We start from the raw sequence: 22793 nt of genomic DNA, 5'->3' as shown, positions 1-22793 counted from the left end.
TAACACAAATTATCAAGGAACCTACCAGGTACAACCCCAAATCCGTAAACATGGGCACCCTCATAGATATCATCCTGACCAACCAAAACCCTCTAAATACACCTCTGCTGTTTTCAACCAGGATCTCAGCGATCACTGCCTCATTGCCTGCGTCCGCGGCCAAACGATCACCCCTTATCACTGTCAAATGCTCCCCAAAACACTTCTGCGAGCAGGCTTTTCTAATCGAACTGGCCCGGGTATCCTGGAAGGATATTGATCTCATCCCGTCAGTAGAAGATGCCTGGTTTTTCTTCAAAAGTGCCTTCCTCACCATCTTAAATAAGCATGCCCCTTACCAAAAATGTAGAACTAAGAAGAGATATAGCCCTTGGTTGACTCCAGACTTGACTGCCCTTGACCAGCACAAAAACATGCTGTGGCGCACTGCACTAGCTTCGAATAGTCCCCGCGATATGCAACTTTTCAGGGAAGTCAGGAACCAATATACACAGTAAGTTAGGAAAGCAAATGCTAGCTTTTTCAAACAGAAATTTGCATCCTGTAGTACAAACTCCAAAAGGTTTTGGGACACTGTAAAGTCCATGGAGAATAAGAGCACCTCCTCTCAGCTGCCCACTGCACTGAGGCTAGGAAACACTGTCACCACCGATAAATCCACGATAATCGAAAATTTCAATAAGCATTTTTCTACGGCTGGCCACGCTTCCCACCTGGCTACCCCAACACCGGCCAACAGCTCTGCATCCCCCGCAACTACTGGCCCAAGCCCCCCCGCTTCTCCTTCACGCAAATCCAGACAGCTGATGTACTGAAAGAGCTGCAGAATCTGGATCCCTACAGATCAGCTGGACTAGACGATCTAGATCCGCTCTTCCTAAAATTATCCGCCGCCATTGTCGCAACCCCTATTACTAGTCTGTTCAACCACTTTCGTATCGTCTGAGATTCCTAAAGATTGGAAAGCGGCCGCGGTCATCCCCCTCTTCAAAGGCGGAGACAATCTAGATGCAAACTGTTACAGACCTACAGTTGAAGTCCGAAGTTTACATACACTTAGGTTGGAGTCATTAAAACTCATTTTTCAACCACTCCACACATTTCTTGTTAACAAACTATAGTTTTGGCAAGTCGGTTAGGTTATCTGTATCACAAAAGCGTGTGTGAGCAAGGAGGCCTACAAACCTGACTCAGTTACACCAGCTGTCAGGAGGAATGGGCCAAAATTCACCCAACTTATTGTGGGAAGCTTGTGGAAGGCTCCCTGAAACGTTTGACCCAAGTTAAACAATTAATAGGCAATGCTACCAAATACGATTTGAGTGTATGTAAAATACTGACCCACTGGGAATGTCATGAAATAAATAAAAGCTGAAATAAATCATTCTCTCTACTATTATTCTGACATTTCACATTCTTAAAATGAAGTGGTGATCTTAACTGAGACAGGGAATATTTACTAGGATTAAATGTCAGGAATTGTGAAAAACGTAGTCGGAAGATGTATGTAAACTTCCGACTTCAACTGTATATCCATCCTGCCTTGCCTTTCTAAAGTCTTCGAAAGCCAAGTTAACAAACAGATCATCGACCATCTCGAATCTCACCGTACTTTCTCCGCTATGCAATCTGGTTTCCGAGCTGGTCACGGGTGCACCTCGCCACGCTCAAGGTCCTAAACGATATCATAACTACCATCGATAATAAACAGTACTGTGCAGCCGTCTTCCTCGACCTGGCCAAGGCTTTCGACTCTGTCAATCACAGTATTCTTATTGGCAGACTCAACAGCCTTGGTTTCTCTAATGACTGCCTCGCCTGGTTCACCAACTACTGCGCAGATAGAGTTCAGAGTGTCAAATCGGAGGGCCTGTTGTCCGGACCTCTGGCAGTCTCTATGGAGGTACCACAGGGTTCGATTCTCGGGCCGACTCTTTTCTCTATATCAATGATGTCGCTCTTTCTGCGGGTGATTCTTTGATCCACCTCTACGCAGACGACACCATTCTGTACACATCTGGCCCTTCTTTGGACACTGTTAACAAACCTCCAAATGAGCTTCAATGCCATATAACACTCCTTCCGTGGCCTCCAACTGCTCTTAAACGCTAGTAAAACTAAATGCATGCTCTTTAACCGATCGCTGCCCGCACCCGCCTGCCCGCCCAGCATCACTGCTCTGGACGGTTCTGACTTAGAATATGTGGACAACTATAAATACCTAGGTGTCTGGCTAGACTCTAAACTCTCCTTCCAGGCTCGCATTAAGCATCTCCAATCCAAAGTTAAATCTAGAATCGGCTTCCTATTTCGCAACAAAGCCTCCTTCACTCATGCTGCCAAACATACCCTCGTAAAACTGACTATCCTGCCGATCCTTGACTTCGGCGATGTAATTTACAAAATAGCCTCCAACACTCTACTCAGCAAATTGGATGCAGTCTATCACAGTGCCATCCGTTTTGTCACCAAAGCCCCATATACTACCCACCATTGCGACCTGTATGCTCTCATTGGCTGGTCCTCGCTAGATATTCGTCGCCAAACCCACTGGCTCCAGGTCATCTATAAGTCTTTGCTAGGTAAAGCTCCACCTTATCTCAGCTCACTGGTCACCATAGGAACACCCACCCGTAGCACACACTCCAGCAGGTATATTTCACTGGTCATCCCCAAAGCCAACACCCCCTTTGGCCACCTTTCCTTCCAGTTCTCTGCTGCCAATGACTGGAACGAATCGCAGAAATCACTGAAGTTGGAGACTTATATCTCCCTCACTAACTTCAAGCATTGGCTGTCAGAGCAGCTTACCGATCGCTGCAGCTGTACACAGCCCATCTGTAAATAGCCCATCCAACCAACTACTTACCTCATCCCCATATTTTTTTCTGCTCTTTTGCACACCAGTATTTATACTTGCACATCCTCATCTGCACATCTATCACTCCAGAGTTAATTGCTAAATTGTAATTACTTCACCACTTGCCTATTTATTGCCTTACCTCCTTACTTCATTTGCACACACTGTATACAGATTTTCTATTGTGTTATTGACTGGAGGTTTGTTTATTCCATGTGTAACTCTGTTGTTTTGGTCGCACTGCTTTGCTTTGTCTTGGCCAGGTCGCAGTTGAAAATGAGAACTTGTTCTCAACTGACCTACCTGGTTAAATAAAGGTGAAATAAAATAAATAAATACAAATATATTTTGCACAGAATGCTTTAGTATACCTAAGTGGGAAAGGTGTCTTTTGTAGCCTATTGTGCAGGCATAAAGCTAATAGACTACTAATTTGGCACTACAGTCTGGAGCAGTAAGTCATGTAAACTAGGGCAGTGTTCGAGAGGATCAAAACCATGATGTATGATGGGTAAATTGTGAATGATATGCAAATAATAATGAGTGATTTATGATGCAAGCCAAGGTGATTTGTAGATCAGTCAGTCGCAGTTGCCTGCACTCGTACAAGCCCCAGCTCTCTGATTCTAAATAAATCAAATAGACAACTGTCTGACCAGTAGGGGCTGCGAGCTTGAGCCTCCAGCATGAAAATGGTTGCGTTCCCCTGCATCAACCAATGGTTGCGTGCCACGTCATCGACTGCGCCATTGACTGACAGGTTGCTATAAGTTATATGGTTAGCTGATACTTAAAATACCTATCCATGCGTTGTAAGATCTGGTATGCGTCAGCAACGCCTGTTCAAAAATAACGCGCACGTTTTCTTCAAACGCCTCAAGGCTCACGCTGAGCATCAAAGCACAGCGTAGCCTAGCTTTCGGTACTTCTGAGTGCCAGCCTCCAGTGGACGCTAGGAGGATATTGAGATAGACCTTCCCTCTGTAGCCCACGTAAGGAGTGAGATTTCCACCCATATATCTACTTGTGGTCACTTCACAGACAAGAGCTATGCCAACATGACCTGTTTTCCATAAAATAACACTGAGACAGACGGAACCATCTTCATATTTTCAAAAAGAAAAAACATAATCCGATGCTCATGTTGGACCAGCCGTGACTGGCTTCGGTGTAGGCTACTGTTAAAACGGTAAGAGCAATTTAATTATTATTAGGCTAGCCTACTCTGTCAGAAAATGGCAATAATTATTGTTTACAAATGCATAGGATAATGCTACATAGTAACGGTTTTAGTTCATAGAGTGAGCGACAAGTGGATAGTTTGGAGAGGAAAGTAGCCTTTTTTTCTTCTATTTTACCTTATCTTTGTTTCGTCTTGGCTGGTTTCCCGTTCCCATGGTGAGGCATAGCCGACTCACGCTTGCTACTTGAAGCCAAGAAGCCTGCTGCCTAGTATTGATCAATCTGTGATAGAATGAATTTAGCCCTTGATCACGCCTCTGTTCTATTACATTACACAAGTCATTGGATGGCGTCTTCTGTAGGGGGGAGTTTTGTTAAGAGCCGTGTGTTCTGCCTGAAAATTAAGTATTACTTGCAGTACGGTTTTGGAAGCATAAGGAGGTTCTTTTATATTGGCAAGAAATAATCATCGCAAAAATATGTGTTAAATTGATACACACCTAAGGGTTAGGGTTCCCACACGGGCTTATTTCCACGTTACAGCGCTTGTTTACGGAACACGGATGGAAGACCGAGTGGACTACCTGTGCTAATAGGCTTTATGCATCTCTCAACACGTGTGTAAAGGGAAGACGGATGCCACAAATGTGTTGTCACTAAAAAATACTGTAGGCCGCAACTGTGTTAACCGATTAAAACAGCGTACGAGGCTACATGTGGGAGGACTGCTCATAATAATGTCTGGAATGGAGTGTATGGAATGGTATCAAACACATGGAAACCATGTGTTCCTTACCATTCCATTTATACTGTTCCAGCCTTAAGGCCTACTAAGAGCCCTTCCTCCCCAATTAAGGTGCCATCGGCAGCCTGTGGTGTAGGGTAAGTGTGTTTTGCATTTGTGAAATGATTTTGCTGTGATATGAAAGTAGAGGGATTTATGTTTCTAGGACCATACAGCATGATTCATGTTTAGATAGAGTATTTGGCTGTTTTGTCTTCCAGAGCCAATTAGCCCTTTAAACAGAACATGTTTCTTTTTTTTTATTTGATCTTTATTTAACTAGGCAAGTCAGCTAAGAACAAATTGTTATTTACAACCCGGACGACTCTGGGCCAATTTTGCACCGCCCTATGGGACTTCCAATCACGGCCGGTTGTGATACAGCCTGGAAGCGAACCAGGGTCTGTAGTGACACCTCTAGCACTGAGATGCAGTGCCTTAGACCGCTGCGCAACTCGGGAGCCCATGTAAGGTCCTTGCACTAAGGAGTAACGTTAGGATCCTTTAGTCCAATGCTGGGCTAGAACAAACTATGTCTAGTCTGTTAATGCATGACATTAGACAGGCTATATTTTTATTTGCACAGTGGGCAATTATGGGCAACTGCCTTATTCATTCAACGGGGTGATTGGAAAAAGACGCATGCATCAATAATGATTGATATGAATTTGTTTATTCCTACTTATAAAGCAAATCAAATAAAAACAAATTGTCACATGCCCTTAATACAACTCGAGTGTGAAATGCTTAGTTACGACCCCTTCCTAACAATCCAGAGATAAAATATATAAAAAAAGGCTTTTTATTTTTTTTCTTCCAATTTTCACAAGTAGGCCTATGTGGTACATTTTCACAACTCTTAGTACAAAACTTAACAGATCATCAAAAGGGCAGAAGTTTCATAACTCTAAGCACATTTTCAATTAAATCAGTTTCATCTTTCAGATTGCAATACATGTTCATATAAAGTAATTGCCTTTTACCATATAATGCTCACGTAATTTTTTATTTCTACCATGGCATTGTTGAATAGTCCTTTCTGATTGTCTTGAAGGGCATTCTAGAGCATGCATTGCTTCCCTATATCGCACAGTTATTTGCACGATAGAATTCAATGGCTGTAATTCATTTTTACATGTTTTGTTTGAACCGCTTTTGAAAGCAGAAGTCAAATATAAAACAGTTGGCCTATTGGTTTTGTTGAATTCGATTTTCATAATAGCAAAGTAGGACTGATGATTTGGATAGCTAAACTAGCAAGTCTTTGTTTGGTTAAAACAGCAACTACTGTAGCTATGTAGTAAACTTGCTAGCTACTTCAGTGGATGTTGAACACATTTCTACCTGCAAATCAACACATTTCTAGTGGAAAATGTGTTAAATTATAGCCGTAGTTTAAAAGTGATAATCAACAAGGGGGTCTATGCGTTCTCTGGAAAATAATGCAACTCTGTGGAAGGTTGATTATTATGTAAGGGATAATCAACCTTCCACAGAGTTGCATTATTTTCCAGAGAACGCATAGACCCCCTTGTTGATTATCCCTTACATAATTCTCTTCTCTTTTGTTAAAATACAGTTTACAATTACTTAAAGCTGCAAAATGTAACTTTTTGGGTGACCTGACCAAATTCGCATAGAAATGGGTGTTATAGATCTGTCACTCATTGAAAGCAAGTCTACGAAGCAGTACATCTGTTCTATGCTTCCCGTTATTCATTTTTGTTTTTGTCTCTCTTTCGGTTATGTACACCAGCTGAAAATGCTATATTTTTGGTTATGGAAAATATATTTAGAAGCGGTTTAGATGGTACAATGATTCTCTACACTATAATTGCTTGTTTTGCACCACAAACTGAAATTGGACAAACTATTACATGCTAACTAGACCGGGCATGCGCCATCGCGTGCATGTTGATTTGTCTCCATCCACACCAGACACAATCATGACACGCAGGTTGAACTATCAAAACGAACAATGAAACAACGATATTCATTTGAAACGTTCATGGACATTTAGCTAGTTATCTTGCTGTTGCTAGCTAATTTGTGCTGGAATATAAACACTGGGTTGTTATTTTACCTGAAATGCACAAGGTCCTCCACTCTGACAATTTAATCCACAGATTAAAGGGTAAAACTAGTTTGTTTCTAGTAATCTCTCCTTCTTTGGTCTTCTTCGTTGGACTTTATATGGCAGTTAGCAACCAACTTTAAGGTGCGTTACCACTACCACCAACTGGACTGGAGTGTGGACCTCAGTTCATCTTTTAATCACCCACATGGGTATATGCTCCTAAAAACCAATGAGGAGACGGGAGAGGCAGGACTTGCAGCGCTTCAAACATCACAAATAGATTCTATTTTAGTGCCTGGCTACGCAGATGTGCGCGAGCAGTTTGGATTAAATGATTGAATAACATGTATGTGTACATTTTATTTTGCAATGCTTGCGCACGTAGCGCAAGCGTTGTGGTCAGTATGTTAGAATTTTAGCAACCAGGAAATGGTGAAGTGATTTCTGCATAGTGCATCTTTAATCTGACTTTTTTAATTGATAATCACTTAACCGTTTGATAAACCTATAGATTTTAAACTGGTTTGTCTACTACAGATTGAACTACATAATGAAAATGTATGTCTGTAAAGTAGAAACAAATAGTGTGTGTACTCTAATGTACAATTATGATAATGACTATCAATCAAACTGCTCAAAACGGATAACTACTAAACCAAAATGATGTAGTGCCTAGTTAACGTACTGTATATAGTTTGATAACTGCTGAGCACTGTACAATTATATATTTGTACTTCTTAATTTGACATCAATTTATGTTGAAGGTTGAACCAAATCATATATGGATGTGGTTGTAAATACTAGCGTACATCAGGGGTAGGCATCCCTGTTCTTGGAGTACAGCAGGATTTTATTCCAACATACCCACTGGGCAAAATTGGTTGAATCAACGTTGTTTCCATGTCATTTCAATCCCCAAAATCAATGTGATGTTGAATCAACGTGGAAAACTAATTGGATTTGCAAAGAGTCATCAACTTAAGGGCATTTTGTCATTTTTTTTTCACCTAATTTAAACCTAAATCCACTGACGTGGTGAAATGTCATTGGATTTGTCAATGTTCACATTGAATTCACGTTAGTTGACAACTGAACCAAATGTAAATCTAGATCATTCCAGGACAAGGGCTGCCTACTGCATTCTCCATCAGCCAGTGTGCTTCAATAGGACAAAGTGGAAAGAGTCACTCTTATGTGCTACCATTAGGAATTATAGTGTAGTGTACAATGCACTGCTGAAATAGCTGGATTGTATATAATAATATATTCCACTCATTATCTGAGTTCCATTGAAACACTTTCAAGCAGAGAGACAGGCGATACTGTATCAGTTGACAAGTCACGTAGACAATGTGATCTTGTACAATGTTGCATGGGGCAGAAACGGCATACAACACCGTGCTACATTTTAACATTAGCTAACTACTTTACAATACCCCTATTTCTGATGATTTGTCCTATGTATGTACTGTATAAGGATAATGAAGCTGTATTCATCAACATGCTCACAACCTGCCATTGGATACAAATTATTTTAAAAAAAAATGTATGTCAAGTTATAGTCAAATACTGTATAGAAAATAATATTTACCATCTACTATGCTTTCTCTTCAGCACTTCAAAAAGAACAGTTTTGAAATTTGTATCTTGTATTTTTTGCTATTGGATTAAAGGTGTAATATGCAGAAATCACTCCGCCATTTCCAGGTTGCTAAAATTCTAATAGTTTGCCTAATTTCTGTTTGTGACAAAACAAGCATGTGGAGAATCATTGTACCATCTAAACCGCTGTGAAATATATCTTCCATAACCAATAATATTGTATTTTTAGCTGTTTGAAGTTGGTGTACAAAACTGAAAGTAAAACAACATTTTTAAGAATGGAAAGCATAGAACAGATCTACCGCTTCTTAAACTTGCTTTCAATGAGAACGACAGATCTGTAACTCACATTTCTATGTCAATTTGGTCAGGTTGCCCAAAAAGTAACACATTGCAGCTTTAAATGCTATTTTAAGTGACTTAATGGTGAATAAACCAAATGTTCTCATAGTATTTCATAATTTTTTTTGTTGTTGCTTGAATGACTTGGAGGTGAAAGATATGTGAAACCCCAATGACTGCACAACCAAATGTTCTAAAAATAAGATGGGGAGCATTACAAGTGTTATCAGTTTAAAGTTTTGTACTTTTTGAAAATGTACCAATTACATTTGAAAAATGAGTAGCAGCAGTATACAGTATAAGTGTGAAAGTCTGTGTGTGCATGACCGGCCGCTTGGTGTTTGCTAAATGGCACCTAAAGGACTCTCAGACCATGAGAAACAAGATTCTCTGGTCTGATGAAACCAAGACTGAACTCTTTGGCCTGAATGCCAAGCGTCACATCTGGAGGAAACCTGGCACCATCCCTGGAGAGACCTGAAAATAGCTGTGCAGCGACGCTCCCCGTCCAACCTGACAGAGCTTGAGGGGATATGCAGAGAAGAATGGGAGAAACTCCCAAAATACAGCTGTGCCAAGCTTGTAGCGTCACACTCGAGGCTGTAATCTCTACCAAAGGTGCTTCAGCAAAGTACTGGGTAAAGGGTCTGAATACTTGTGTGTGTGTGTGTGTGTGTGTGTGAATGTAAATGTGCTATTTCATTTATATGTGTGTGTGTGTGTGTATATGTATGTATGTTTAAACAGTTTTTGCTTTGTCATTACATGTATACATCAATGATGTCACTCTCGAGGCTAGTGATTCTTATGATCCACCTCTACGCAGGCGACACCATTCTGTATACCTCTTGCCCTTCGTTGGACACTGTGTTAACTAACCTCCAGATGACCTTCAATACCATACAACTCTCCTTCCGTGGCCTCTAACTGCTCTTAAACGCAAGTAAAACTAAATGCATGCTCTTCAAGCGATCGCTGCCCGCACCTGCCCGCCCGTCCAGCATCACTACTCTGGACAGTTCTGACTTAGGTATTTGTAGTTGTCCACATATTCTAGGTGTCTGGTTAGACTGTAAACTCTCCTTCCAGACTCACATTAAACATCTCCAATCCAAAATTAAATCTAGAATATTTCGTAACAAAGCATCCTTCACTCATGCTGCCAAAGATACCCTCGTAAAACTGACCATCCTACCGATCCTCGACTTCGGCGATGTCATTTACAAAATAGCCAACAACACTCTATCACAGTGTCATCCGTTTTGTCACCAAAGCCCCATATACTACCCACCACTGCGACCTGTATGATCTCGTTGGCTGGCCCTCGCTTCATACTCGTCGCCAAACCCACTGGCTCCAGGCCATCTACAAGTCTCTGCTAGGTAAAGCCCCGCCTTATCTCAGCTCACTGGTCACCATAGCAGCACCCACCCGTAGCACACGCTCCAGCAGGTATATTTCACTGGTCACCCCCAAAGCCAATTCTTCCTTTGACCACCTCTCCTTCCAGTTCTCTGCTGCCAATGACTGGAACGAACTGCAAAAATCTCTGAAGCTGGAGACTCTTACCTCCCTCACTAGCTTTAAGCACCAGCTGTCAGAGCAGATCACTGCACTTGTACATAGCTCATCTGTAAATAGCCCATCCAATCTTCCTCATCCCCATACTGTATTTATTTATCTTTCTCCTTTGAACCCCAGTATCTCAACTTGCACATTCATCTTCTGCACATCCTACCATTTCAGTGTTTAATTGCTATATTGTAATTACTTTGCCACCATGGCCTATTTATTGCCTTACCTCTCTTGTCCTATATACAGCATGTGCAAATGAGGTAGATTTTTCTACTGTATTAGTGATTGTATGTTTGTTAATTCCATGTGTAACTCTGTTGTTGTATGTGTCGAACTGCTTTGCTTTATCTTGGCCAGGTATGCCCAATTCTTCAATATTCCCAGTTCAGAAGTTTTAGGTTGTAGTTACTATGACGTGTCGACTATTTCTCTCTATACCATTTGTATTTCATATACCTTTGACTATTGGATGTTCTAATAGGAACTTTAGTATTGCCAGCCTAATCTCAGGAGTTGATAGGCTTGAAGTCATAAACAGCGCTGTGCTTCAAGCATTGCTAAGAGCTGCTGGCAAACGGAGTAAAGTGCGGTTTGAATTAATAATTACAAACCTGCTGCTGCCTACCACCGCTCAGTCAGACTGCTCTATCAAATCATAGACTTAATTATAATATAGTAAACACACAGAAATACGAGCCTTAGGTCATTAATATGGTCAAATCCGGAAACTATCATTTCAAAAACAAAACGGGTGGCAACCCTAAGTCTAAATAGTGCTGTTACATTGCACAACCTTCAATGTAATGTCATAATTATGTGAACTTCTGGCAAATTAGTTCGCAACGAGCCAGGCGACCCAAACTGTTGCATATACCATGACTCTGCATGCAATGAATGCAAGAGAAGTGACACAATTTCCCTAGTTAATATTGCCTGCTAACATGAATTTCTTTTAACTGAATATGCAGGTTTAAAAAAATATACTTCTGTGTATTGATTTTAAGACAGGTATTGATGTTTATGGTTAGGTATAGTTGAAGTCGGAAGTTTACATACACTTAGGTTGGAGTCATTAAAACTTGTTTTCAACCACGCCAAAACTATAGTTAGCAAGCCATTTGTGGAAAGTCGGTTAGGACATCTACTTTGTGCATGACACAAGTCATTTTTCCAACAATTGTTTACAGACAGATTATTTCACTGTATCACAATTCCAGTGGGTCAGGAGTTTACTTACACTAAGTTGACTGTGCCTTTAAACAGCGTGGAAAATTCCAGAAAATTATGTCATGGCATTGGAAGCTTCTGATAGGCTAATTGACAAAATTTGAGTCAATTGGAGGTGTACCTGTGGATGTATTTCAAGGCCTACCACCAAACGCAGTGCCTCTTTGCTTGACATCATGGGAAAATCTAAAGAAATCAGCCAAGACCTCCGAAAAAAAATGTAGACCTCCAGAAGTCTGGTCCATCTTTGGGAGCAATTTCCAAATGCCTGAAGTACCACGTTCATCTGTACAAACAATAGTACGCAAGTATAAACACCATGGGACCATGCAACCATCCCAACCGTGAAGCACGGGGGTGGCAGCATCATGATGTGGGGGTGCTTTGCTGCAGGAGGGACTGGTGCACTTCACAAAATAGATGGCATCATGAACCAGGAAAATTATGTGGATATATTGAAGCAACATCTCAAGACATCAGTCAGGAAGATAAAGCTTGGTCTCAAATGGGTCTTCCACAAATGGACAATGACCCCAAGCATACTTCAAAAGGCAAAATGGCTTAAGGACAACAAAGGCAAGGTATTGGAGTGGCCATCACAAAGCCCTGACCTCAATCCCATAAAAAATGTGTGGGCAGAACTGAAAAAGCATGTGCATGCAAGGAGGCCTACAAACCTGACTGTTACACCAGCTCTGTCAGGAGGAATGGGCCAAAGTTCACCCAACTTATTGTGGGAAGCTTGTGGAAGGCTACCCAAAACATTTGACCCAAGTTAAACAATTAAAAGTCAATGCTACCAAATACTAATCGAGTGTATGTAAAATAAAGACCCACTGGGAATGTGATGAAATAAAAGCTGAAATAAATAATTCTTTCTACTATTCTGACATTTCACATTCTTAAAATAAAGTGGTGATCCTAACTGACCTAAGACAGGGAATTTTTACTAGGATTAAATGTCAGGAATTGTTTCAAACTGAGTTTAAATGTATTTGGCTAAGGTGTATGTAAACTTCCGACTTCAAGTGTGGCATGTATGTATGTATGAATGAAATGTAAAAAAAAATCAGCCGATCTAATCGGTATCGACTTTTTTTGGGTCCTCCAATAATCGTTATCGGCGTTGAAAAATCATAATCGGTCGGCCTCTACTCTCGACCCGTTCCACTACAGCCCCGTCGATGTGGAAGGGGGCGTGCTCTCCCCCATATTTCCTGTAGACCACTATCAGCTCTTTGGTCTTAATGACATTGAGTGAGAGGTTGTTGTCCTGGCACCACACTGCCAGACCTCCTCCCTGTAGGCTGTCTCATCACCATCAGTGATCAAGCTTACCAAAAAGGAAAGGGGATACCTAGTCAGTTGCACAACTGAATGCATTCAACCAAAATGTGTCTTCCGCATTTAACCCAACTCTCTCTGAATCAGAGGTGCGGGGGGCTGCCTTAATCGACGTCCACGTCACCAGTGACTGGGGAGCAGTTGTTGGGGGTTAACTGCCTTGCTTAAGGGCAGAATGGCAAAAATAATTCCACCTTGCCGGCTCAGGGATTTGAACCAGTGGCCTTTCGGTTACCAGCCCAATGTTCTTAACCACCGTTATGTTGTCAGCAAACTTGATGATTGAGTCGTGCGTGGCCGCGGTCGTGGGTGTACAGGAGGGGACTAAGCACACACCCGTGAGGGGCCCCCCGTGTTGAGGGTCAGTGTGGCGTAAGTGTTGTTGCCTAACCTCACCACCTGGGTGCGGCCTGTCAGGATATCCAGGATACAGTTGCAGAGGGAGGTGTTCAGTCCCGGGACCCGAGCTTGGAGGGGACTGTTGTTGAACACTGAGCTGTAGTCTTTGAACAGCATTCTCTTCTAGCCTATTCATTGCCAAATGTTGACCCAACCTCAATCCTTTACAACTTATGCCAGAGTTTATTCAAACTGACATAAATGAACATTCATTGCTGAATATGCTGATATTTCTAAACTGCTGTTACTTGTGCTACTAAACCAGAAGGTCGTAGGCGGTCATATATAGCAAGTTAGAATTTTTTTTTTTTGCAATGGTATGTATAGGGGCCAAACAAAATGATTAGCTTTTAAGGTGACAACAATAATGACAGAACTCCCCTGTCTTACATAATTGATGCCAATCAGGACCAACTCCAGAATTCAGTGCAGGCCATTGCAACCACTGAGGCAGATGTTTTGGGCCTGTGCTGTAATCCAAGGCCAAGGGGAAAAGAATCCAAGCCTAACACGGAACCCAAACCGGCTGCGCACGTGCGCCATCGGGCATAAATGTATTTTATCATCCCACACCAAACGCGATCACGACATGTAGGTTAAAATATCAAAAGAAACTCTGAACCAATTATATTAATTTGGGGACAGGTTGAAAAGCATTAAACATTTATGGCAATTTAGCTAGTTAGCTTGCACCTGCTAGCTAATTTGTCCTATTTAGCTAGCATGCTGTTGCTAGTTAATTTGTCCTGGGATATAAACATTGAGTTGTTATTTTATCTGAAATGCACAAGGTCCTCTACTCTGACAATTAACACAAACGGTCAACCGAATCGTTTCTAGTCATCTCTCCTCCTTCCAGGCTTTTTCTTCTCTTGACTTTATTGCGATTGACAACTTTCATAAATTAGGTGCATTACCGCCACTGACCTCATTCGTCTTTCAGTCACCCACGTGGGTATAACCAATGAGGAAATGGCACGTGCTTCTATAAACCAGTGAGGAGATGGGAGAGGCAGGACTTGCAGCACGATCTGCGTCACAAATAGAACTGACTTCTATTTTAACCCTGAGCAACGCAGACTCTCGTTGGCGCGAGCAATAATTGAATAATATAGATTTCAAAATGTTATTTTGCAACGCTCGTGCATGCGCCAAGCGGTGTAGTCAGCCTGTAAGGGCAGCAAATATATTTAGATGGTCCGTCTCACTAAAACCTTTTACCACTGTACGTAGTTCAGGCCTAGTAGTCTATTGCAGTGTATAGAGTAGCCTGGATGTAAGGTGAATTGAAGTTGCATTTTGTGTGTATTGTGCAAGAGTGCAGATGTAGACATGTGATTGAACGTTTATTGTGCTTACCACTCTCTTCCTGTCCGCCATCCCACTTCACTGTAGGTGCAAGTCTTGCAATATGTACTGGGATGGATGAGGAAGAGCAGAACCGCTATGTGGCCCAGCTGAAGGAGGAGTTTCACAGCTGTGACACCACAGGCACTGGTTACCTGGACAAGGAAGAGTTGTCAGCCCTTTGCCACAAGCTATCCTTGGATGCTCACCTTCCCCTACTGTTGGACACCTTGCTAGGACCACACCACTATGCTCGGGTATGAGACCAGACCACTTTAGTAATAACTTCTCTCTCTGTTGTGGCTTTACCTTAAATTCCCCTTACTTTAAAACGTTAAGTTCTGACATGCATAGTTGTGTAATAGCTGTGTTATGACACTTTCCTACCTTTTTATTAAGTAGTCAAATCAAATTTTATTTGTCACATGCGCCAAATACAACAGGTTTAGACCTTACCGTGAAATGCTTACTTACAAGCCCTTAACCAACAATGCAGTTCAAGAAATGGAGCTAAGAAAATATTTACAAATTAAACTAAGGTAATTTTTCAATGAAAAAGTAACACAAGAAAATAACAATAACGAGGCTACAGTATATTCAGGGGGTAACGGTACTAAGTCGATGTGCGGGGGTATAGGTTAATCGAGGTAATTTCTACATGCAGGTAGGGGTAAAGTAACTATGCATAGATAATATAAAGTGTAAATAGTCAGCAGTCTTATGGCTTGGGGGAAGAAGCTGTTAAGGAGCCTTTTAGACCTAGACTTGGTGCTCCAGGCCCGCTTGCCATGCGGTAACAGAGAACAATCTATGACTTGGGTGACTGGAGTCTGACAATTTTGGGGTGACTGGAGTCTTTGACACCGGCTAGTATATACGTCCTGGATGTCAGGAAGCTTTGCCCCAGTAGTGTACTGGGCCGTACGCACTACCCTCTGTGGCGCCTTACGGTTGGATGCGGAGCAGTTGCCATTCCAGGCGGTGATGGAACAGGTCAGGATGCACTCGATGGTGCAGTTGTAGTACTTTTAGAGGATCATGCCAAAATAACTTCAGTCTCCTGAGGGGGAAAAGGTGGTGTTGTGCCCTCTTCATGACTGTCTTGGTGTGTTTGGACCATGATAGTTTGTTGGTGACGTGGACACCAAGGAACTTGAAACTGTTGACCCGCTCCACTGCAGCCCCGTCGGTGTGAATGGGGACGTATTCGGCCCTCCTTTTCCTGTAGTCCATGATCAGCTCCTTTTGTCTTGCTCACGTTGAGGGAGAGGTTGTTGTCCTGGCACCACACTGCCAGGTTTCTGACCTCCTCCCTATAGGCTGTCTCATCGTTGTCGGTGATCAGGCTTACCACTGTTGTGTCGTCTGAAAATGTAATGATGGTGTTGGAGCAGTTCTGGGTGAACAGGCAGTACAGGAGGAGACTAAGCATGCATCCCTGAGGGGGGCCCCTGTGTTGAGGATCAGTGTGGCATATATGTGTTGTTGCCTACCTTTACCACCTGGGGGCGGCCCTTCAGGATCCAGTTGTAGAGGGAGGTGTTTAGCTTAGTAACGAGCTTTGTGGGCACTATGGTGTTGAACGCTGAGCTGTAGTCAATGAACAGCATTCACATATAGGTGATCGTTTTGTCCATGTGGGCAGTGTAGATTGAGATTGCGTCATCTGTGGAACTGCTGGGGCAGTATGCAAATTGGAGTGGGACTAGGGTTTCTAGGATAATGTGAGCTATGACCAGCCTTTCAAAGCACTTCATGGCTACCGACGTGAGTGCTACGGGACTGTAGTCATTTAGGCAGGTTACCTTCGCTTTCTTGGTCACAGGGACTAAGGTGGTCTGCTTGAAACGTACAGTTGAAGTCTGAAGTTTACATACACTTTGGTGTCATTACACAGGTTGGTGTCATTAAAACTTGTTTTTCAACCACTCCACAAATTTCTTGTTAACAAACTATAGTTTTGACAAGTCAGTTAGGACATCTACTTTGTGCATGACACAAGTCATTTTTCCAACAATTGTTTAGATTATTTCACTTATAATTCACTGTATCACAATTCCAGTGGGTCAGAAGTTTACGTACACTAAGTTGACTGTGCCTTTAAACAGCTTGGGAAAATCCAGGAAATGATGTCATGGCTTTAGAAGCTTCTGATAGACTAATTGACATCATTTGAGTCAATTGGAGGTGTACCTGTGGATGTATTTCAAGGCCTACCTTCAAACTTAGTGCCTCTTTGCTTGACATCATGCTTGACATTATGAAAATCAAAAGAAATCAGCCAAGACCTCATTAAAAACAATAGTAGACCTCCACAAGTTTGGTTCATCCTTGGGAGCAATTTCCAAATACCTGAAGGTACCACGTTCATCTGTACAAACAATAGTACGCAAGTATAAACGCCATGGGACCACACAGCCGTCATACCGCTCAGGAAGAAGACACGTTCTGTGAAAAGTGCAAATCAATCCCAGAACAGCAAAGGACCTTGTGCAGATGCTGGAGGAAACGGGTACAAAAGTATCTATATCCACAGTAAAACGAGTCCTATATCGACATGACCAGAAAGGCCGCTCCACAAGGAAGAAGCCACTGTTCCAAAACCGCCCCTAAAAAGCCAGACTACAGTTTGCAACTGTAGATGGGGACAAAAATCGTACTTTTTGGAGAAATGTCCTCTGGTCTGATGAAACAAAAATAGAATTGTTTGGCCATAATGACCATTGTTATTTTTGGAGGAAAAAGGGGAGGCTTGCAAGCAGAAGAACACCATCCCAACCGAGAAGTACGGGGGTGGCAGCATCATGTTGTGGGGTTGCTTTGCTACAGGAGGGACTGGTGCACTTCACAAAATAGATGGCATCTTGAGGAAGGAAATTGCGTGGATATATTGAAGCAACATCTCAAGACATCAGTCAGGAAGTTAAAGCTTGGTCGCAAATGGGTCTTCCAAATGGACAATGACCCCAAGCATACTTCAAAAGGCAAAATGGCTTAAGGACAACAAAACCAAAGTATTGGAGTGGCCATCACAAAGCCCTGCCCATAATCCGATAGAAAATTTGCGGGCGGAACTGAAAAAGCATGTGTGTGCGCAAGGATCCTACAAACCTGAGTCAGTTACACCAGCTCTGTCAGGAAGAATGGGCCAAAATTCACCCAACTTATTGTGGAAGCTTGTGGAAGGCTACCCGAAACATTTGACCGAAGTTCAATAATTTAAAGGCAATGCTACCAAATACTAATTGAGTTGTATGTAAACTTCAGACTTCAACTGTAGGTATTACAGACTTTGTCAGGGAGAGGTTGAAATGTCAGTGAAGACACTTGCCAGTTGGTCTGCGCATGCTCTGTGTACACGTCCTGGCAATCTGTGAATGTGACCTGTTTTAAGGTCTTGCTCACATCGGCTACGGAGAGCGTGATCACACAGTCATCCGGAACAGCTGGTGCTCTCATGCATGCTTCAGTGTTGTTTGCCTAGAAATCGTGCATAAAAGGCATTTTGCCCGTCTGGTAGGCTTGCATCACTGGGCAGCTCACGGCTGGGCTTCCCTTTGTAGTCATGTCTCACAATGGTACACAACGGTCATCAAAATTGTCAAAAGGTAAACATATTCTTATAAATGCACTAGTTGGACAATGGATTTTTTTCAAATCCATCAGATATTGGCTGAATTATAGCACCTAAAACAAATAATGAATGGAGTAAAGGCATTTAGTTGGGAATTGAGGTGTTCAATCTATTGTAAAATTTCACTTTTCTTATAATGCACTCATATAAAAATAAATAAATATAGGGCTTTTGCGGTGGCCGTATTACCGCCACACTGTCGGTCACGAGTTGTGAGCGTGTAGTCACTGTAATTAGGCTTCTCCAAGCTCTGATGCTGCTGATGGTCATTAGTAGCCTACCAAACTTGCTAACTGCCTGGTACTCAGCACTCTATTGTCCCTAATCACTCTGACATCAATGCAAAGGTATTTGAAAATTGAATCAAACATGAGCCCAAGCTCTGTCAGGCTGGATGGGGAGCGTTGCTGAACAGTCAGGTCTCTCCAGAAATGTTTGATAGTGTTCAAGTCCCGGCTCAAGGACATTGAGACTTGTCCCGAAGCCACTCCAGCATTCTTGGCTGTGTGCTTAGGGTCGTTGTCCTGTTGGAAGGTGAACCTTCGCCCCAGTCTGTGGTCCGGAGCGATCTGGAGCAGGTTTTCATCAAGGATCTGTCTGCTCTGTTCATCATTCCCTCGATCCTGACTAGTCTCCCAGTCCTGCCTCTGAAAAACATCATCCTCACAGCATGATGCTGCCACCACAATGCTTCACTGTAGGGATGGTGCCAGGTTTCCTCTAGACGTGATGCTTGGCATTCAGGTCAAAAAGTTCAATATTGGTTTTATCAGAACAGAGTCTTGTTTCTCATGGCCTGCGAGTCCTTTTGGTGTGTTTTGGCAAACTCCAAGCGGACTGTCATGTGCCTTTTACTGAGGAGTGGCTTCCGTGTGGCCACTCTATCATAAAGGCCTGATTGGTTGTCTTTCTGGAAGGTTCTCCCATCTCCACAGAGAAACTCTGGAGCTCTGTCAGTGACGATCGGGTTCTTGGTCACCTCCCTGATTGCTCAGTTTGGCCGAGTGGCCAGCTCTAGGAAGAGTCTTGGTGGTTCCAAACTTCTTCCATTTAACAATGATGGAGGCAACTGTGTTCTTGGGGACCTTTAATGCTGCAGACATTGACCTCATGGCTTGGTTTTTGGTCTGAAATGCACTGTCAACTGAGGGACCTTCTATAGTCAGGTGTGTGCTTTTCCAAATTATGTCCAATCAGTTGAATTTACCACAGGTGGAACTCCAGTCAAGTTGTAGAAACATCTCACCTGAGCACAATTTCGAGTCTCATAGCAAAGGTTCTGAATACTTAAGTGAATAAGGTATTCCTGTTTGGTTTTTTTATATGTAATAAATGTGAAAAATTTAGATTTTTCATTGTGTGTAGATTGATTTTTATTTTATTTATTACATTTTAGAATAAGGCTGTAACATGACAAAGTGGAACAAGTCGAGGGGTTTTAATACACTGCTCAAAAAAATAAAGGGAACACTAAAATAACACATCCTAGATCTGAATGAATGAAATAATCTTATTAAATAATTTTTTCTTGACATAGTTGAATGTGCTGACAACAAAATCACACAAAAATAATGTCCTTAAAACAAGTCAAAATGAGGCTCAGTAGTGTGTGTGTGGCCTCCACGTGCCTGTATGACCTCCCTACAACGCCTGGGCATGCTCCTGATGAGGTGGCGGATGGTCTCCTGAGGGATCTCCTCCCAGACCTGGACTAAAGCATCCGCCAACTCCTGGACAGTCTGTGGTGCAACGTGGCATTGGTGGATGGAGCGAGACATGATGTCCCAGATGTACTCAATTGGATTCAGGTCTGGGAAACGGGCGGGCCAGTCCATAGCATCAATGCCTTCCTCTTGCAGGAACTGCTGACACACTCCAGCCACATGAGGTCTAGCATTGTCTTGCATTAGGAGGAACCCAGGGCCAACCGCACCAGCATATGGTCTCACAAGGGGTCTGAGGATCTCATCTCGGTACCTAATGGCAGTCAGGCTACCTCTGGCGAGCACATGGAGGGCTGTGCGGTCCCCCAAAGAAATGCCACCCCACACCATGACTGACCCACCGCCAAACCGGTCATGCTGGAGGAAGTTGCAGGCAGCAGAACGTTCTCCACGGCGTCTCCAGACTCTGTCACGTCTGTCACATGTGCTCAGTGTGAACCTGCTTTCATCTGTGAAGAGCACAGGGCGCCAGTGGCGAATTTGCCAATCTTGGTGTTCTCTGGCAAATGCCAAACGTCCTGCACGGTGTTGGGTTGTAAGCACAATCCCCACCTGTGGACGTCGGGCCCTCATACCACCCTCATGGAGTCTGTTTCTGACCGTTTGAGCAGACACATACACATTTGTGGCCTGCTGGAGGTCATTTTGCAGGGCTCTGGCAGTGCTCCTCCTGCTCCTCCTTGCACAAAGGCGGAGGTAGCGGTCCTGCTGCTGGGTTGTTGCCCTCCTACGGTCTCCTTTATGTCTCCTGATGTACTGGCCTGTCTCCTGGTAGCGCTTCCATGCTCTGGACACTACGCTGACAGACACAGCAAACCTTCTTGCCACAGCTCGCATTGATGTGCCATCATGGATGAGCTGCACTACCTGAGCCACTTGTGTGGGTTGTAGACTCCGTCTCATGCTACCACTAGAGTGAAAGCACCGCCAGCATTCAAAAGTGACCAAAACATCAGCCAGGAAGCATAGGAACTGAGAAGTGCTCTGTGGTTACCACCTGCAGAACCACTCCTTTATTGGGGTTGTCTTGCTAATTGCCTATAATTTCCACCTGTCTATTCCATTTGCACAACAGCATGTGAAATGTATTATCAATCAGTGTTGCTTCCTAAGTGGACAGTTTGATTTCACAGAAGTGTTATTGACTTGGAGTTACATTGTGTTGTTTAAGTGTTCCCTTTATTTTTTGGAGCAGTGTACTTTCCGAATGCATTGTATTGTTTGCGAGATCAGACGGGTCACTACAATCAGTGTTCATTTTCGGAAGTTGCTTTAATTTCAGCGCATCTGTTGTAAAAATTTCAACTGTATTTTTCAATTGCACAAAAAATCACTGATGAAGCGTTTTAGCATTCTTATAGATCCAACGTTAAGCCAATGTATTCCATTGAGCCCGTTTCCACCATAACCAGAGTGTTTGACAGGTCATTACAAACATTTCCACAGTTTTTTTAACTGAGAAAACGAATGGCACAGGCAAGATTGGGAAGAGCCGCCAGAGTATGAAAGCAATCAGTCCTGCGAGATTTAAATGACAAGTGGATTTTGCAACCCTCAAACACGGGAAATAGATGGCTAAAAAGAACAGACCTTCAGGCATGTGCGTTGCTAATAGTGTACACGGTTAATTCACTTTCCCTTTTTGTTTTGCAGGTGAATTTTGAGGAGTTCAAAGAAGGCTTTGTAGCTGTGCTTTCACGCTCTCTGGACTTCAGCACCTCTGAAGAGGAGAGCAGCTACCTGGAGCCAGGTAAAACACGCATGCTGGGGAGGTGGGGCTTTACGTCTGGCTTTCATTGTTTAGATGTCTGCGCAAACACACTGATTTGTTTATGTCCCTAAGCTGTTCAGATTGCTGTTTTTCCATGTCCACTGGCCCCATGTGGTGAATAAGATGGATTTATTGATCAGATTCGAGGTGCGAATGCCGGGGGGGGGGCTCAGCTCCCCTTTTTAATGAGACGTTAGCTCCCCTAAATTTTGGAGCGTCTCTAAATAATGCAAATTGAACCATTGTCATATATTTACCACTACATGTTAAAAACTCAGTATCAGGAAGGAGTTCCTTTATGTTTTGTGTATTTAGGTTGAGTATTTTCAATCAGTATTTGTTTTCTTTCCTGGATCAGCTGATGATGGCCGACAATCTCACTAGACATCTAGTCTACAGCTAGACACTGATGCGCATCCAATCCATCCAGCAAGGTGACTCTTTCGGTTAGAAGAGGTTAACGTTTGGTTAGAAGCATTCGATTTTGCAATGGCATAGGCCTTCATTATTTTTGGATTCGTGTGCTCACCAGAACTGTTTTCACGGCGATACATAATGAAGTGTTAAGTAGACATAGTTACACTTACAGTGCACTGTCTGTGATCTCCAAGATCCAGGATTCGTAAAGGATTTAAGTTAAATGTAATTCAATTGTTAAATGCTTAATAGTGACAAATAACACTCATAAGGTAATTTCATGTAAAGAAAGAAATGTTTGTCACGCGAGCTGTGAAGACGCCAACCATTAACTCATGAATTATAGACAACTGATGAACTAGGGTATAAAACATGTTTTGATTCAACTCATGTGTTATATTGAATGTAGGCTACCTGTTCTGCAGCAGTGTAGGCCTAGTGGAGGGTAACGCAGTTTACCCACCCTTTTCAGAAAAATGCATTGAAAGTATAGGGAACCATACTTTTT

The 22793-nt window shown here is 42.7% G+C and overlaps 1 protein-coding gene across 5 annotated transcripts in view; it reads left to right on the top strand.

Annotated features, from left to right (window-relative positions):
• Window positions 1-3653: 3653 nt before the first annotated feature.
• LOC106605994 (ninein-like protein) overlaps window positions 3654-22793 on the top strand; it is a 44793-nt gene continuing 25653 nt past the window's right edge. For 2 of the 5 annotated variants that reach the window (XM_014202055.2, XM_014202045.2), the window contains exons 1-3: window positions 3654-4049; window positions 14788-14996; window positions 21751-21847. In XM_014202055.2, coding sequence (XP_014057530.2) covers window positions 14814-14996; window positions 21751-21847 — 280 coding nt within the window. In that variant the 5' untranslated portion in view covers window positions 3654-4049; window positions 14788-14813. Of the gene's footprint in view, window positions 4050-4243; window positions 4925-14787; window positions 14997-21750; window positions 21848-22793 lie in introns of those variants that run through there. The other 3 variants (XM_014202079.2, XM_014202071.2, XM_014202050.2) reach the window with 2 other exon arrangements.

The sequence above is a fragment of the Salmo salar genome, chromosome ssa01, assembly GCF_905237065.1.
Source record: "Salmo salar chromosome ssa01, Ssal_v3.1, whole genome shotgun sequence".
Taxonomy (NCBI): domain Eukaryota; kingdom Metazoa; phylum Chordata; class Actinopteri; order Salmoniformes; family Salmonidae; genus Salmo; species Salmo salar.
This window is presented reverse-complemented; position numbering and strand designations above follow the sequence as displayed.